The 18776-nt window shown below is 44.0% G+C and overlaps 1 protein-coding gene across 1 annotated transcript in view; it reads left to right on the top strand.

The window, feature by feature from the left end:
* Positions 1–18776, top strand: part of LOC137327209 (cilia- and flagella-associated protein 47-like) — a 602936-nt gene that overhangs the window by 166006 nt on the left and 418154 nt on the right. The window contains exons 23-25 of the mRNA XM_067992778.1: positions 4175–4340; positions 15489–15589; positions 16523–16685. Of these exons, the coding sequence (XP_067848879.1) occupies positions 4175–4340; positions 15489–15589; positions 16523–16685 (430 nt within the window). The remainder of the gene's footprint in view (positions 1–4174; positions 4341–15488; positions 15590–16522; positions 16686–18776) is intronic.

The following is an 18776-nucleotide window of genomic DNA, read 5'->3' on the forward strand; positions in this document are numbered from 1 at the left end:
GGTCTCATCTAAATAATCGTGACGTGCTGCTGGTGGCTGTTGTGCTTCCACAGGCATCTCGCCAGTTTCGAGAAGTGAATTTCGGACCACCTGCCTCACCCGCAGCGGCCCTCAGGTAAGTGCCAGGAGGGGAGCGGGAAGGAGAACGGAAGGGAGGCTGATTGTGGCCCGCCAGCGGAGCGCTCCTGCTCCTCCAGGCTCCAAAGGAAACTTTACAATTATTTGAAATTAAACAACTTACCTGAAGAATCCTGAGCAGGGCAGGCCCAAAGCCTATCCCGCTTATCAATACCAATTTTGGCAAGGGGGTCTAAAACAGGCATAAGGTCCCTCATTTACATATGTAAGGGACCTAATGCCTCTCTTAAGTGGCTGCCAGGGCAGCTGAAAAAAATGACCCATTGTCAGGTTGGACATTTTTCAGGGCGCAGGACATTGGTCCCTGAAGTTGGGCCTCATTGCACCCATTTTACACCCAGAGGTGTTGCAGGATTTCTGAGTCCAGCAGAGATCAGCCTTTAGGGTACCTTGCCACATTTAAAATACCTAATTTAATTGTCTTCAGCCCTCTGAGTTCAATTTGGTTGTCCTGATGGAACTCACCCGGTAAAGCTGAGCAACTGGATCACTGAGCAGTTTGTCTGTGGGTGGCTGAGGCACCTGTGTGAGGGCTCACTGGCACTTGTGAGACTGTAAAATGATTGTTTGAGTTCAATTAGCTGCTTGAGAGTTTTACATTTATGATTAAGTAGCTAAATTCTTCAGTCATCTACAGCGATCTGCAGAAATCTTTTCCTTTATATTAAAGGACAGACCTTTGTAGTCTGTTACGTTTTCACTTTCTAGTTAAAGCTTCCAATTCACTAACCATTTCTTTATATGTAATGAATGAATTTTCTGTAACGGCCAATTTTAACTCTCCCATGTCGCCGGGAACTGTGTGGGCGTCTGTTGCTGGACCGCACCATTCCATCCCCGCACCATTTTAACTGACTTGTCTGTGGCTGCATGTCAGAAACTCGTCTCAGGCTAACAGAGTTCTAATTAAAAGGTCAAAGTTGCACACCGATGATGTCATACCCACTGCCATTGCATTTTAATTCAAATTTGTGGATGCTCTGCTCGCTCTTGCCCCTGCCAGGAAGATCTAGCAGAATACATCAGGTGAGGAGGGCTGTGCGCAAGAGGTCATAGCCAGCACACTGGGTCTACAGGCCAAGACTTACTTTCCTGGACCTAACTGAGGAACAGTGCAGGAAGAGGCTGTGCTTCTCCAGATAGGTTGTGGCAGACCTCTAACCTCCTGCAACACAACTTGTGCCTGCTGGACCGGGGGGATGCCTTGTCAGTGGCCCTCAAAGTCACCACAGAGCTAAATTTTCATGCCACTGGATCCTTTCAGTCTGCAACTGGGGACAATCGCATTCTGCAGTTCACAGCTGCACAAAGGAGGTGACCAACGGTCCATTTCCCAGGGCCAAGTTGTACATCACCTTCCCCACTGACCTCAGGAAACTACAGAACAGAGCTCGTGGCTTTGCAGCAGTTGCTGGTTTCCCTTGCTGCAAAGTATGCTTGACTGCACACATGTGTCCAAAGGGCTACTGGAACACAAGTCAGCAACATTCGTCAACAGAAAAGGGTACCACTCTATCAATATATAGCTAATGGCCGATCACAGCAACGACATCACGCGAGTCTGTGCAAGGTACCCAGGGAGCTGCCACAATGCTTTTATGCTCAGACACTCCACCATCTCCCAGCTATTCAACCCTGGAAGGAATGTGACAGGATGGCTGTGAGAGACAAGGGATACCCCCTGCAGACCTGGGTGATAACACCTCTGCGTAACCCCACCACTGCTGAGCAGTACAGATACAATCAAAGCAACCAAGATCCTTATAGGGCACACGATTGGACTGCTGAAGCAGAGGTTCAAATGACTGGACCGCTCGTGGGCTCCCTGCAATATGTCCCAGATAAAGTGTCACACATCATTGTGGTCTACTGCATATTGCACAACATTGCATTGAAAAGAGGCCTGCATTTAGAGGAGGAAGAGCAGCAGCAGCAGTCGTCATCAGATGAGGAAGGAAGCAGTAGATGGAAGGAGGTCTTGCAGGCAGAGATGTCAGGGATCAGCTCGTAGGCCAGCGATTCCGCTCAGCTTCTTACACCCTGCCCTGGGAACTTAGACAGAGCCCCTTTGCATAACAGTCCTTGTTATATTCTTCCCCACACCCTTCATCCTGCATTGCAGAACAGTCAAACTATTCAGACAACTCCTACATATTAATTACGTTCTGACCATGAAGACTCAGAGCTGTTATTAAACCAATCTGCAGACCAAAGTCCCAAAGGCCATAAAGATAATCAATTTAATGCCAATATAATAAATGCTTTCCATTCATTTCGCACCCAGGTGATCAACCCATAGTGCCAGCCATGGCACTCTTGCCTCTGAGTCAGAAGGCCATAGGTTCAAGCCCCACTCCAGAGACCTGAGCACATAATCAGGTTGGCACTTCAGTGCAGAACTGAGGGCATGCTGCACTGTCATAGGTGCCATCTTTCAGATGAGATGTTAAGCTGAGGCCCCATCTGTCCACTCAAGGGGATGTAAAAGATCCCATGGGTACTTTTTGGAGAAGGTGGGGGAAGAGTTCTCCCGGCATACTCATGTTTAGGCGAGCGGTGGCCGGCAGCTGCCCGCATATATGCAAAGGGCCGAATGCCTTTTCAGGCATGGGCTCTGGACAACTATTTTTTTGCCTATACCATTGTGGTGGGTGTGCACTTCTGTCTCAAGATGAGCACGCTTCCCGCCTGTCACACTGGAGGCTTAGGCGCCCGTTTAACACCCGAAAAATGGGTGCGCCGCCATTGAATTTCTAGGCCACTATGTTGTCTATGTGGCTCCATGGCATGTAGTTACTTGGCCCACAGACACAAAACTTGGATATTCCTGCCATAGATTGTTATATAAAATAATTAAAAAATATATATTACTGGATATAGATTTACCCCTTTCAATATTATCAGAAAATTGTTGGAAAAATGCCCAAGGGATTCTAATGCATCGATACTTTTTGCTTCTTTTTTAAAAAAGAGGATATATCATAGGGATGAATAACCAAAAACTTAATTAAAACTTTATACCAAAATTTTCTTTTTTTCTAGCATGTTCCAACTATTTAGAAATAGATAGGTAGTTTTTTTTTGAAATTTTGCAATAAATATAAACTGGCTGTGTTGCGTAAATATGAATCCTGGATTTTATGAACTTTTAAACACAACAGCCTAGAGCTTCTGCATGATTTCCACCCAGATAGTGTAATCTGGGGGTAAGTGAATTCTATATCGCTAAAGGTCGTGGAATTTTGAGCGCAAGTGAGTTGTGCCCAAAACCACTTTACGCTGGCGTATTTTTTACACATGTTCAAAAGTTCTTTCGCCCAAAGCAGTCCTCGCTCATAACACTGGTCACGCCCCCAGGTCAGAATGGTGAGTTTCCGCCGATTGTGCCCATTCCGGGGTGTTCATCACATTGCGCCCAGAGACTCAGGCTCATAGGCACCCGTAATCACATGCATCCAGCGTTAATCACCTGACCTGCTGTGACCAGCAGTCAGTTGAAGTCACTCACCCAGGTATGTTTCTCCTGCTGCTGCAATTACTTTGAATTCAGTTTAAATTAGTTTAAATTCAGTCAATTCATCTGCCCTTGGTACACAAGACCTTTGACCAGCAGTCAGTTGAAGCCACACAAGTGTGTCCTGCTCCGCTGCACTAATTAGTTAATTGAAGACAGCAATGACCAGCAGTCAACTGTAGCAACAGGACAGAGAGAAAAGTGTCTTACCTTATGCCAGCCTCACTCTGAAGGGATTTTTTTCCCCTTGCCTTTTATATGACCCCACCCAGCACCTTGAGGCCCCATTGGCCTTGTTCCAGTCACGAATCAGTTACGCTGATAAATGGGAAATTTTACATTCAGGCTTATGTTAATAAGTTTGCGCGGAAACTTCAGTGTAACTTCACCTTGACAAAATCGCATTTTGTCGTTTGCGCCCCTAGCGGAAACTCCACGTCAACTTTTCTAAAGCAATAAGATATTACAGTTCCTCCCATTTTAGAAAATATGTAATGGCAGTAATTACTTTTTTGTCTTTAGGTGGCATCATATGATTTTAATCTTCCAGTCAATATAAATGGCAGCACTTCACCATCTCCTCCTCCAAGTTCTGTCCCATCTGATCCTTATGATGACACATCTATAGATTCTTCTCGGGTACAATTACCGAGTCCTGCTACTCCATCTCGCAGAGTGCAAGCTACTGGTAGGTTCAATAGAAAAAGAAAATGCCATGACAAACATATTTTAAAAATAATTTCCAAGTGTGAATTTCTCCAGGTAACATCGCATGGTTTTTGAAACTTGTGCTATTTTGTTTCACAAAACCAAAGAAAGTTGCAATATCCTTCATTAGCTTGTAAGGGCTGTAGTCAATATCCATCCTGAATTCCCACTCAGGATAGGATTGAGTCACGTCAAAGTGAGTTCATGAGTTTACATACAAGCATACAAAAAGAAGGGCAAGAAAAACCCATCGGGCCACCGTATCTGCCCATCCAATCAACAGTATAACCTAATTATTAAGAAATCAAATCCTGTATAATGCTTTCCAGTAGCTTTCCTAGAATTGATATCAAATTCATGGACCTATAATTATCAGGGTACAATTTGCTCCCCTTTTTAAATTATGAGACTGCATCAGCTTCCCTCCAATTCATGGGAACTAACCCCGATTTCACTGAGTTATTGAATATGTGAACCAATAGCTCACATACTGTTTCTCTCGTACTCTCCATAACATTTTGAATAAAGAAGCAATCATTAACAGTATCAACAAATAACTCAGTCTTACTTTCCTCCGCACTTGGCTGCCCCACATCAAACTACTTAAAGGATGGATAGTTAAAATTCCACATGATATCTAAAACAACTGCTCTTCTAATCTGGCCACTTAGTTCCCTTTTTTGCTCTTATTGTTGCACTGGAGGCCTATAATGTACACCAAGAATCACCTTTGGAACAACTCCGTAACCCACTGCCACACAAACCACTTCAGCTTCCTCCTGCTAATCAATAAACTCCTCCTCTATCGCAGCTATAGCCTCTTTTACAAGTAAAGCTACAGCCCCTCTCTTGTAATCTAACCTATCTTTTCGGAATCCCTTGTACCCTTGCAAACGCACTACAGATCCATCTATTATCCAACCAAGTGGCAGAAATACCAATTACAACTAAATTCTCAATGCAATCATATATCTGTTAATCCAACATTTTCTTTCTCATGCTTTAGCATTAGCATACAAAATCAAGGATTTCCTTGCATGTCTTATGTCGTTCACCCAAAGTAAACTACATTGGTTCCTGTAGTTGAAATTCATTAAAATGTTACTACTATCATCAGCTGTCCAGCATTCCTTAGAACCAATTCTCTGTATCTTGATCTGTCAATGATGAGCAATCTTATACAGACACTCTATCTGTAGCTCTATGTCCACACACTCCAGTTCTGGAGTCCAGATTTATTTAGTATCCATCAATCCAGAGTGGAAATCTTTTTTTTAATTCATTCTTTGGGATGTGAGTGTCGCTGACAAGGCTGGCATTTATTTCCCATCCTTGAGCAGGTAGTGAGCCTTCTTCCTGAACTGTGCAGTCCAGGTGGTGAAGGTACTCCCACACTGCTGTTAGGTAGGGAGTTCCAGGATTTTGACCCAGCCTTAGTGAGTTGCAGCAATGCATCCTGTAGATAGTAGGCACTGCAGCCATGATGTGCTGGTGGTGGAGAAGGTGGATGTTTACGCTAGTAGATGAAGTGCCGATCAAGCGGACTGCTTTGTCCTGGATGGTGTCAAGCTTCTTGAGTGTTCTTGAAACAGCAACCATCCAGGGAACTGGAGAGTATTCCTTCACACTTCTGATGTATGCCTTGCAGATAGTTAAAGGGCTATGGGGAGTCAGGTGGTGAGTCACTCGCTGCAGAATACCCAGCCTCTGACCTGCTCTAATAGCCATGACATTTATTTGGCTGGTCCATGGAATTTAACTTAAGAATTTGATCGCCTTCCTGAAGCCCTTCATTCTCAGCTGGGCTTCCATCTTGCACTCCTGCCACGAAGATTCCTACATCATTCACACCAGCCAGTTACTGGTCAATGTTAACTCCCAGGATCTTAATGATAGGGGACTCAGCAGTTAATGGAGGTGGTTAGGCTCTCTCTTGTTGGAGATGGTCATTGCCTGGGATGTGTGGCACAAATGTTACTTGCCACTTATCAGCCCAAGCCTGGATGTTGTCCAGGATTTTGTACAGGCGAGCATAGACTACTACATTATCTAAGGATTGGGAATGGAGCTAAACACTGCGCAATCGAACAGTCCCACTTCTGACCTTATGATGGAAGGAAGGTCATTGATGAAGCAGCTGAAGATAGTTGGGCTTAGGACACTACATTGAGGATTGCCTGCAGCGATGCCCTGGGGCTGATATGATTGGGCTCTAACAACCACAACCACCTTCGTTTGTGTCAGGTATGATTCCAGCCATTAGAGAGTTTTCCCCCAATTCCCATTGACTTCTGTTTTACTTGGTGCCACACTCAGTCGAATGCTGCCTTGATGTCAAGGGCAGTCACTCTCATCTCACCTCTGGAATTCAGCACGTATCCATGCTTGGACCAAGGCTGTAATGAGGTCTGGAGCCGAGTAGTCCTGACGGAACCCGAACTGATCGTCGATAATGAGGCTATTAGTGAGTAAGTGCTGCTTGATAGCACTGTTGATGACTCCTTCCATCACTTGGTTGATGATTGCGAGTAGGCTGATGGGGCGGTAATTGACCAGATTGGACTTGTCCTTTTTGTAGCCAGGACACCATACAACAATCTTCCACATTGTTGGGTAGATGCAAATATTCCAACTGTACTAGAACAGCTTAGCTAAGGATACGACTCGTTTTGCAGCAAAGGTCTTCAGCACTAAAGGGAGAATGTTGTCGGGGCTCGTAGCCTTTGCTGTATCCAGTGCACTCAGCCATTTCTTGATGTCACGTGGAGTGAATCGCATTGGCTGAAGACTAGCATCTGTGATGGTGGGGAACTCAGGGGGAGGCCTAGAAGGATCATCCACTCGGCACTGCTGGCTGAAAATGGTTGCAAACACTTCAGCCTTGTCTTTTGTACGTGCGTGCTTTGCTTCGCCATCATTGAGGATGGGGATGTTCATGGATCCTCCTCCTCTGGTTAGTAGCTTAATAATCCAACACCATTCATGGCTTGATGTGGATTGCAGAGCTTGTCCTGATTCGTTGGTTGTGGAATCGCTTAGCTCTATCTATAGAATGCTGCCTTTGCTGTTTAGTATGCATGAACTCTTGTGTGGTAGTTTCACCAGGTTGGCACCTCATTTTCAGGTATGCCTAGTGCTGCTCCGGGCATGCTTTTCTTTGCTCTTCATTGAACCAGAGATGGTCATCTGGCTCGATGGTGATGGAGGAATGAGGAATATGCCAGGCCATGAGGTTACAGATTGTGGTGGTGGATTAGGAGGGGTGAGCAAAGCCTGAATAAAGTTATGGGTTTTAAGGAGGATCGTGAAGGAGGTGGAGGGGTTTAGGGAAGAAACGCATGGTTGCCAACGGTGAAGCTAAATGAGGACCAATGCTGGCCCAGGATCCCAACTGACCACCAACCCACTACCAACCCACTTGGATCAACAACCCACCAGGCCCAGATTTTGCAAGCCACTCCCAATACATTTTATCATTTACATTGTCACGTATAGGTCATCTACTTTATATATGTAACTCAAAGCACCGTGTCTGCTCATGTGTGTGTTTCTGGCTTCTGCCTGGACCTGGGTTCCTCTTCCCCTGTTGACCATCTTCTAGTCCAACTTGGCCTCTACTCTTCTTGTCCACCGTATTTCTTGATCTCTGTCAATACTTCTTGCCTCTTTTCTTGCACAATGCTATTCTTGATTCCCCAACCCAACCACTGCTACTGATATTCTCTCATGCTGCCATTTCAAGACGGAGTCTTAGGACAATCTTTATCCTTATACTTCAATACAGGCACGTGAACTTAGGAAACAGAGACTCGTCTGATCAATAACCTTTATTTATCAAATGAATATAAACCCAACCCAAACAGTACGTATTAGATAGGCACCTTTATTCTCACAAAAAACAGACTTCTTGGGGGTTCATCAACAAAGCTCTCTGACCACTCACGGTAGTTTCTTCAGTAAGACTAATTTGAGCCCCTTCAGTTTGCTGGTGTGCCTACCTTTAAGCTATTCAGTACCTAAGGTTAGCACGTATCAACCAAGTGATGGAAGGTCATTGATGAAGCAGCTGAAGATAATTGGGCTTAGGACACGACATTGAGGATTGCCTGCAGCGATGCCCTGGGGCTGATATGATTGGGCTCTAACAACTACAACCACCTTCGTTTGTGTCAGGTATGATTCCAGCCATTAGAGAGTTTTCCCCCAATTCTCATTGACCTCATTGAATTCAGCGCCGAACAGCTGCTTGAGTGTGAGAAATGTCTCGGGAGATAAGGAACTGCTAACCCTCAAGCCCGGCCTAATTGCTCGAGCGTGTGAAATGTCTGAAGAACAATCAACAGCTTGAGCCACAATCATCCTGTTGTAACAAATGTTTGTGAGAGGTGCTGGGAAGTTGTAATATCGCTGCAAGGCTCAAGGAAAGACGTGGAATGGGATGGCCAAATTTAACAACTAACCACAAAGCACCTGTCTGGATGATAATATTTACTTGTATTTCTGTAACATTATGGGCCCATACAGGCACCGATACCTTATCCCCAAATTTAGTTATTTTGGTTGGTATAAGGCAAAATGTTGGTTGTTTAACTGAGCACCTAGTGTATACTGTTCTTCATTGATGGTCACATAGTACTTTCTTCTCTCCAAGTAGACTGCATTGGTCCTTTTTGAATTCCATCGATCGACATGTACAGTACAGTTAGAGTATTCATCATCCAGGGTGAAGCCACAACTGGTAATGCGCTCTGCAGCACATTGCAGTGGCACAGCCAGGCCCCACTATTCCTGGAACAACATGAGGTATCTGGATCTCTCCAAACTCCCTCTTTCCCTCTAACTAATATACTCGGATTGTTCACAGACTCCTGATGTATATCATCTTTCAACAGGCCAATTGATTGACCTTAAATACTTCCAATGGCCTCGTATCATTATCTATTAAAGGTATCACCACATAAGATCGCTTTGACTGCATGGCTTCCTGGCATAGTACACTGATCCATAACTTCTAGCATTATACCAATCCATGCTACCGCATCACATCTATATCTACTCTATTCCATGTGGCAGTGCCCATGGTGGCTCCTAAACCAATCCATTCCCCTAGTTCCCTTTGTCCTTTAGTTACTATCCATCTCACTCTCCCCTGACATCATTGGAGGCTGGGGTTCATCTAAATTTTTCCCCGCGTTGCATTTGGTAAAGTCATTCACTGTTTCTTTCAACATTATATGAAAAAAATTCAGAAGTATGATTAAGCAATCCATAGGGCAGCGATCATAGAATCATACAGCACAGAAGGAGGCCATTCAGCCTATCGTGCCTGTGCCGGCTCTTTGAAAGAGCAATCCAATTAGTCCCACTCCCCTGCTATTTCTCAATAGCTCTGCAAATTTTTCCCCTTTAAGTATTTATCCAATTCCCTTTAGAAACTTACTAGTGAATGTTTCCACCACCCTTTCAGGCAGTGCATTCCAGATCATAAGAACTCGCTGCGTAAAAAAAATCCTCCTCATCTCCCCTCTGGTTCTTTTGCTAATTACCTTAAATCTGTGTCTTCTGGTTACCGATCCTCCAGCCAGTGGAGGAGTTATTTACCAAAACCCCTCATAATTTTGATCACCTCTATTAAATCTCCCCTTAACATTCTCTGCTATAAGGAGAATAACCCCATCTTCTCTACTCTCTTCACATAACTGAAGTGCCTCATCCCTGGTACCATTCCAGTAAATCTCCTCCACACCTTCTCCAAGGCCTTGACATCCTTCCTAAAGTGTGGTGCTCAGAATTGGACACAATATTCAAGCTAAGGCCTAACCAGTGGTTATAAAGGTTTAGTGTAACATCCTTGCTTTTGTACTCTATGCCTCTATTAATAAAGCCAAAGATCCCGTATGCTTTTTTAACAGCCTTCTCAACTTGTCCTGCCACCTTCAAAGATTTGTGTTATGTAAAACCCCAGGTTTCTCTGTCCCTGCACCTCCTTTAAAATTGTACCATTTAGTTTATAATACCTCTCCTCATTCTTCCTTCCAAAATGCATCACTTCACACTTCTCTGCATTAAATTTCATCTGCCATGTGTTTGCCCATTCCACCAGTCTGTCTGTCTCCTTCTGGAGTCTGCTACAATCCCCCTCACTGTTTTCTACATTTCCAAGTTTTGTGTCATCTGCAAACTTCGAAATTATGCCCATTATACCCAAGTTGAGGTCATTAATATATATCAAAAAGAGCAGTGGTCTTAATACCGGCCCCCGGGGAACACCACTGTATACTTCCCTTCAGTCTGGAAAAACAACCGTCTCCACTGCTGTCTACTTTCTGTCCCGTAGCCAATTTAGTATCCATGCTGCCACTGCCCTTATAATCCCATGGGCTTCAATTTTGCGAACAAGTCTATTATGTGGTACTTTATCAAACACCTTTTGAAAGTCCATATACACAACATCAATCGCACTACCCTCTTCAACCCTCTCCTCGACTTCATCAAAGAACTCAATCAAGTTTGTCAGACACAATTTGCCTTTAACAAATCTGTGCTGGCTGTCATTGATTAACCATGTTTTTCCAAGTGACAATTAATTTATCCCAGATTATTATCTCTAAAAATTCCCCCATCACCGATCTTAGACTGACTGGCTTGTAGTTACCCGGGTTTATCCCTCTCCTCTTTTTTGAACAGGGGTGTAACATTTGCAATCCTCCACTCCTATATCCAAGGAGGATTGAAAAATTGTAGCTAGAGTCTCTGCTACTTCCACCCTTCCCTCAGCAACCAGACCGGGTGACTTTTCTACTTTGAGTGCTGCCAACGTTTTAAATACCTCCTCTTTTTCAATTTCTCTACTACTTCCTCATTTACTGTGACATTGGCAGCATCTTCTTCTTTTGTGAAGACAGATGCAAAGTACTCATTTGGTACCTCAGCCATACCGTCTGTCTCCTTAAGAAGATCTCCTTTTTGGTCCCCAATTGGCCCCAACCATCCTTTTACTATCCTTTTACTTTTTATATGTTTATGAAAGACTTTAGTGTTCCATTTTATGTAACCCGCTAATCTTTTCTCATACACTTTATTTGTCCCTCTTATTTCCTTTTTCAGTTCTCCTGTGCACTTTCTGTATTCTGCTTGATTCTATACTGTATTACGAATCTGAGATTTACCATAAGCCTCCTTTTTCTGTTTCATTTTAATCTCTATATCTTTAGTCATCCAGGGAGCTCCAGCTTCAGATGCCCTTCCTTACACCACATAGCAGTCTATCTACTCTGCACCAGAATTATCTCCTCTTTCAAGACTTTCCATTGCTCATTTACTGTTTTATCTGCCAATCTTCGTTTTCCAATCCACCTGGGCCAGATCCCTTTTCGGGGCACTGAAATTAGCCCTCTTCCAGTTGAGTATGTTCATCTTTGATTGTTCCTTGTCCCTTTCCATAACTACTCTAAACCTAATGAATAAAGAGTAGTTCCGAAATAGGAGGGATCAGACGGGGAGAAATGCAAACCAGACTAAGGCAAGGTTGGAGTGCATATATGTAAATCAGAGTGTGATAAATAGGGTTGATGAGCTGCAGGTAGAAGTTGCCACATGGGTTTTTTTTATTTGTTCATGGGATGTGGGCGTTGCTGGCAAGGCCAGCATTTATTGCCCATCCCTAATTGCCCTTGAGAAGGTGGTGGTGAGCCGCCTTCTTGAACTGCTGCAGTCCGTGTGATGAAGGTTATCCCATAGTGCTGTTAGGAAGGGAGTTCCAGGATTTTGATCCAGCGACGATGAAGGAACGGCGATATATTTCCATGTTGGGATGGTGTGTGACTTGGAGGGGAACGTGCAGGTGGTGTTGTTCCCATGTGCCTGCTGCTCTTGTCCTTCTAGGTGGTAGATGTTGCGGGTTTGGGAGGTGCTGTCGAAGAAGCCTTGGAGAGTTGCTGCAGTGCATCCTGTGGATGGTGCACACTGCAGCCAAGGTGCGCCAGTGGTGAAGGGAATGAATGTTTAGGGTGGTGGATGGGGTGCCAATCAAGCAGGCTGCTTTGTCCTGGATGGTGTCGAGCTTCTTGAGTGTTGTTAGAGCTGCATTCATCCAGGCAAGTGGAGAGTATTCCATCACACTCCTGACTTGTGCCTTGTAGATGGTGGAAAGGCTATGGGGAGTCAGGAGGTGACTCACTCGCTGCAGAATACCCAGCCTCTGACCTGCTCTTGTAGCCACAGTATTTATATGGCTGGTCCAGTTAAGTTTCTGGTCATTGGTGACCCCCAGGATGTTGATGGTGGGGGATTCGGTAATGCCATTGAATGTCAAGGAGAGGTGGATAGACTCTCTCTTGTTGGAGATGGTCATTGCCTGGCACTTGTCTGGCGCGAATGATGCTTGCCACTTATCAGCCCAAGCCTGGCTGTTGTCCAGGACTTGCTGCATGCGGGCTCGGACTGCTTCATTATCTGAGGGGTTGCGAATGGAACTGAACACTGTGCAATCATCAGCGAACATCCTCATTTCTGACCCTATGATGGAGGGAAGGTCATTGATGAAGCAGCTGATGATGGTTGGGCCTAGGACACTGCCCTGAGGAACTCCTGCAGCAATGTCCTGGGTCTGAGATGATTGGCCTCCAATAACTACTACCATCTTCATTTGTGCTAGGTATGACTCCAGCCACTGGAGAGATTTCATCCTGATTCCCATTGACTTCAATTTTACTAGGGCTCCTTGGTGCCACACTCGGTCAAATGCTGCCTTGTTGTCAAGGGCAGTCACTATCACCTCACCTCTGGAATTCTGCTCTTTTGTCCATGTTTGGACCAAGACTGTAATGAGGTCTGGAGCCGAGTGGTCCTGGCGGAACCCAAACTGAGCATCGGTGAGCAGGTTATTGGTGAGTAAGTGCCGCTTGATAGCACTGTCGACGACACCTTCCATCACTCTGCTGATGATTGAGAGGAGACTGATGGGGCGGTAATTGGCCGGATTGGATTTGTCCTGCTTTTTGTGGACAGGACATACCTGGGCAATTTTCCACATTGTCGGGTCGATGCCAGTGTTGTCGCTGTACTGGAACAATTTGGCTAGAGGCGCGGCTAGTTCTGGAGCACAAGTCTTCAGCACTGCAGCCGGGATGTTGTCAGGGCCCATAACCTTTGCTGTATCCAGTGCACTCAGCTGTTTCTTGATATCATGTGGAGTGAATCGAATTGGCTGAAGACTGTCTCTGTGATGGTGGGGATATCGGGAGGAGGCCAAGATGGATCATCCACTCGGCACTTCTGGCTGAAGATGGTTGCAAACGCTTCAGCCTTGTCTTTTCCACTCATGTGCTGAACTCCGCCATCATTGAGGATGGGGATGTTTACAGAGCCTCCTCCTCCCGTTAGTTGTTTAATTGCCCACCACCATTCACGACTGGATGTGGCAGGACTGCAGAGTTTTGATCTGATCCGTTGGTTGTGGAATCGCTTCGCTCTGTCTATAGCATGTTGCTTCCGCTGTTTCGCATGCATGTAGTCCTGAGTTTTAGCTTCACCAGGTTGGCACCTCATTTTTAGGTACGCCTGGTGCTGCTCCTGGCATGCTCTTCTACGCTCCTCATTGAACCAGGGTTGATCCCCTGGCTTGTTGGTAATGGTAGAGTGAGGAATATGCTGGGCCATGAGGTTACAGATTGTGCTGGAATACAATTCTGCTGCTGCTGATGGCCCACAGCACCTCATGGATGCCCAGTTTTGATCTGTTCTGAACCTATCCCATTTAGCACGATGATATAGAAGCAATAATGGAGAGCTGGCTCAAACAAGGGCAAGAATGGAAACTTAACATTCCTGGCTACAATGTATTTAGGAGGAATAGAGAAGTAAAAAAAGAAGTGGTATTGATCAAAGGTACTGTTACAGCCCTGGTAAGGGATGATGTGCTTGAGGATTCAAAGACAGGATCTATTTGGCTAGAGTTAAGGAACAGAATAGGAATTGTTACGTTGCTGAGAATATACTATAGACCACCAAATAGTGGTGAGAAGTTGGAGGAGCATATATGCAAGCAAATTTCAGAAAGTTGTCGAAACAATAGGGTGATAATGGAGGACTTCAATTATCCTAATATAGACTGGGAAAAAAAAACAGTGTAAAGGGCAAGGAGGGGGAGGATTTTTTGAAATGAAGATGGTACACTCAAGAACTAGCAGGCTGCCACTGGTTGCGTTGTATGTCGAATCTTCAAATTGGACGTCTTTGATCCCTATAGTTGTTTCAAATGCTGATCCACTAACAGCCCTTGCTTAGAGGTTAAGTAGTGCCACAGGCGATACCTGAAGAGAAACTCCCATTCGGTTTGGTATAGTGTGCCTTTAAAGGCTTTCAATTGCATGCTATGACGCCACTTATCAGAACCCGACTTTCTGTGATTTAATTGCACTAGATATATGAAAGGGCTCACCTTCTGTACAATATGGAGGGGTCCTTCCCAGGTTGGTTTGGGGAAGGATTTTCTGTCAAAAGTTTGCTGAACCATCCTGGAGCACCTCTTGGACGAATTATCCTGCTCTCCAAATAGTTCACTGTTTCCTGTATGTGCACGATGTACGTGCACAATACACCAGTGTATCCCTCTGCCAGCTATCAATGTATACCTCGATAAATACCATGTCACAAACTGCACAATGACTATAAAATATATGTAATAAACATGTATTTGTGCAAAGTAAAATTAAATAATCAAGAGAAAAAAGTAGGCTTGAAATAAAAAAATAAAAAAGAAGGAAATGTTCTATTCCCTGGCACTGACATTTCTCACCTTGATTGCTTCCAAGTGATGAAGGCAGTTGTCTTTAAAAGTTATATATTTTGAAAATTTGTGTTGACTGTTTTAAAATCTATCCCAATTATCTGTACTTCCACTTGGGCTGATTGTCCATTTCAGCATAGACCAAGAATCAAATCTGGAATTTTCCTGCTCTGTAGATTGTTGTATATTTAATATGTGTTGCTATTTATTTAGCTATATTTTTGCTTTTGATATATTTTTCCTTTATTAATTTTTTGCATTCATTAAAACTGTTAAATTGCCTTTCTTTCTTTGCAACAAAATGGGAGATCAACTAGTAAAATTAAATTTATCTTTCAGCCCTTTGTCCACCACTTGAACTCTCAACTACCAAGGTGGAATTCTCTCTTCTACCAGGATACAATGATTTGGGTGTTATTACAGCAGACCCATTCGTAAAGGTATGGGCCCCGATTTTCAAAACAAATTGCGGGTGCGTTGGGAGCTGTGAAAATCGGGAAAATCCCGAGCGGGTGAGGAAGCCGGCCCCAACCCACCGACTTCCGGGTTTCCCACAGACGCACTTGTTTGTGCGCACGCTTCCCGAATGCGGAAGTCCCGCCAGCTTTATAGTTAAAGAACCAAATGTACCTCATTGAGGTACTTAAGGTACTTTATTTCTGACATAGTAGATAGTTAAAACGATTTTAAACTTACCTGGGTGGCTTTCCCACAGCTTCCGATTCACGCCTGGTGAATTAAATAAAAAACCATTGCACAAAGTTAAAAAACAAAATAGACCTACCTTTCCATCCTGCTCCGATGTCCAATGTCCCTGTCTCTAATGTCCCTCTCAGCCCCCGATGTCTGATCTCCCCCTCTCCCCCTCTACCCCACTGATGTCCTTCTCCGATCTCCCCCTCTCTCCCCTGATCTTCCCCTCTCCACCACCCCCCCGATCTTCCCCTCTCCCCACCCCCAATCTTCAGTGCCCTCCACTCTCTGTTCCAGTGCCGGATGACGTCTCTCTTTCTCTCCTCCCCCCACCTCAGCGTTGCAGCTCCTGTCGGCAGCCAGCCTGGCAATCAGGCTTGCTGCCGGGCGCGAAACCCAGAAACAAATTTAATCATCATCAATTACATCGCGATCGCGTCGGAAAAGGTACGTTTTTTTAATTTGGATTTGCCACGCGCACCTTCACACCGCCCCCCCACCCCACCACTCTGCTGCCACCATTTCAAAATTGAGCCCAAGGTATATCGTGATTACTATAAATAGTCTACTCATATTTTAATTTTCATTTTCACAATCATGAAGTGGCATACTCCTTTGTTTTTTTTAGAAAAAAATACAGAATTTTTTTTGATTCTTTTTATTTTTGTGTACTTTTGTAGAAGCTTGAGATACAAAACACTTCCAATAGAGAGATAAAGTGGATGTTGGATTTGAACAGTCGAGAAAATGCAGCTCTTGAAGAAGGCATTTTCAGAATCTATCACTACAATGGAAGTCTTCAACCAGACCAAAGACACTGCATTACAGTTGGATTTTGCCCACGTAGGTGTTTACAGTAAAGTTGGCCTGAAACCAATTTTCTATAGAAGCTATGTAAAAAGTCCTAACAATATAATTCTGACCTGTGTTAAGAGATTAACCTCTCTTTCAGGACCACCGAAAACAATCTGAAAAGTAATTGCTGTTGACAGGTTTCATTGCAAATGAATTCATCATCTATTTATCACTTTATCATTTAATAAAGTGCCGCATACAGGCTTGTTATCAAGGTTGAAGCCCATGGAATAAAGGGGGCAGTAGCAGCATGGATACAAAATTGGCTAAGTAACAGGAAGCAGAGTGTAATGGTGAACGGTTGTTTTTCAGATTGGAGGGAAGTGTACGATGGTGTTCCCCAGGGGTTGGTACTAGGACCATTGGTTTTCATGATTTTTATTAATGACTTGGATTTGGGTGTATAGGGCATAATTTCCAAATTTGCAGATGACACAAAACTTGGAAGTGTAGTGAACAGTGAGGAGGATAGTGATGAACTTCAAGAGGATATCGACAGGCTGGCGGAATGGGCGGACACATGGCAGATGAAATTTAATGCAGAAAAATGCGAAGTGATACATTTCGGTAGGAAGAATGAGGAGAGGCAATATAAATTAGAGGTCACAATTCTAAAAAGAGTACAGGAACAGAGAGATCTAGGGGTATATGTGCACAAATCGTTGGAAGTGGCAGGGCAGGTTGAGAAATTGGATAAAAAAGCATATGGGATCCTGGGCTTTATAAATAGACGAAGGGGATAATCTCCGAAAGCTTGTGATTTTAAAATAAATTTGTTGGACTATAACCTGGTGTTGTAAGATTCCTTACATTTATAAATAGAGGCATAGACTACAAAAGCAAGGAAGCCATGATGAACTTTTACAAAACACTGGTTCGACCACAACTGGAGTATTATGTCCAGTTCTGGGCACCGCACTTTAGGAAAGATGTGAAGGCCTTAGAGACGGTGCAGAAAAGATTTACGAGAATGATTCCAGGGATGAGGGACTTTAGTTACATGAATAAACTGGAGAAGCTGGGGTTGTCCTCCTTGGAACAGAGAAGGTTGAGAGGAGATTTGATAAAGGTATTTAAAATCATGAAGGATCTGGACAGAATAGATAGAGAGAAACTGTTCTCATTAGCAGAAGGTTCAAGATATAGATTTAAGGTGATTGGCAAAAGAACCAAAGGTGCATGAGGAAAAACTTTTTTACGCAGCAAGTGGTTAGGATCTGGAATGCACTGCCAGGTGGGGTGGTGGAGGCAGATTCAATCGTGGCTTTCAAAAGGGAACTGGATAAATACTTGAAGGGAAAAAATTTGCAGGGCTACAGGGATAGGGCGGGGGAGTGGGACTAGTTGGATTGCTCTTGCATGGAGCCGGCATGGACTTGATGGGCCGATGGCCTTATTCCATGCTGTAACCTTTCTATGATTCCATGATTTTATTATGATACTCAGAACATTTGGTACATATGTTGCATTTTATTGTTCTTCAGAAGAACCATATATTTACTTTTGAATTAGTTATTTCGTAGTCCTTGAAATGCTTGTCATTGTATTGGTCTAGTTGTATGAAGTTTGCTTATTTAACATAGGCTGTACAATGTTATTTAAGAACTATTAAATGAAGTAAATGCTCACGACAAAGCACTGTCTAGGAGGGAAGAGTACAAAGCATCATTACAGTCTGAAACTCTGAATGCTACATCCAATACTGGCATTACAAAGGTATATACTGACTTAGAATTATAGTTTCATAACATGATACAGCACAGAGGGAGGCCATTCAGCCCATCTTGCCTCTGCTGGCTCTTTGAAAGAGCTTTCCAGTTAGTCCCATTCTCTTGCTCTTTCTCCAACGCCCTGTAATTTTTTTCCCTTCAAGTATTTATCCAATTCCCTTTTGAAAGTTATTATTAAATCTGCTTCCACCACCCTTTCAGGCAGTGCATTCCAGATCAAAACTCACAGATTAAACATAAGTTTCCTCATGTTTCCCCTGGTACTTTTGCCAATCACCTTAAATCTGTGTTTTGTTTTATTCGTTCATGGGATTTGGGCGTTGCTGGTGAGGCCGGCATTTATTGCCCA

This window comes from Heptranchias perlo, chromosome 11 (genome assembly GCF_035084215.1).
Source record: "Heptranchias perlo isolate sHepPer1 chromosome 11, sHepPer1.hap1, whole genome shotgun sequence".
NCBI classification, from domain to species: Eukaryota; Metazoa; Chordata; class Chondrichthyes; order Hexanchiformes; family Hexanchidae; genus Heptranchias; species Heptranchias perlo.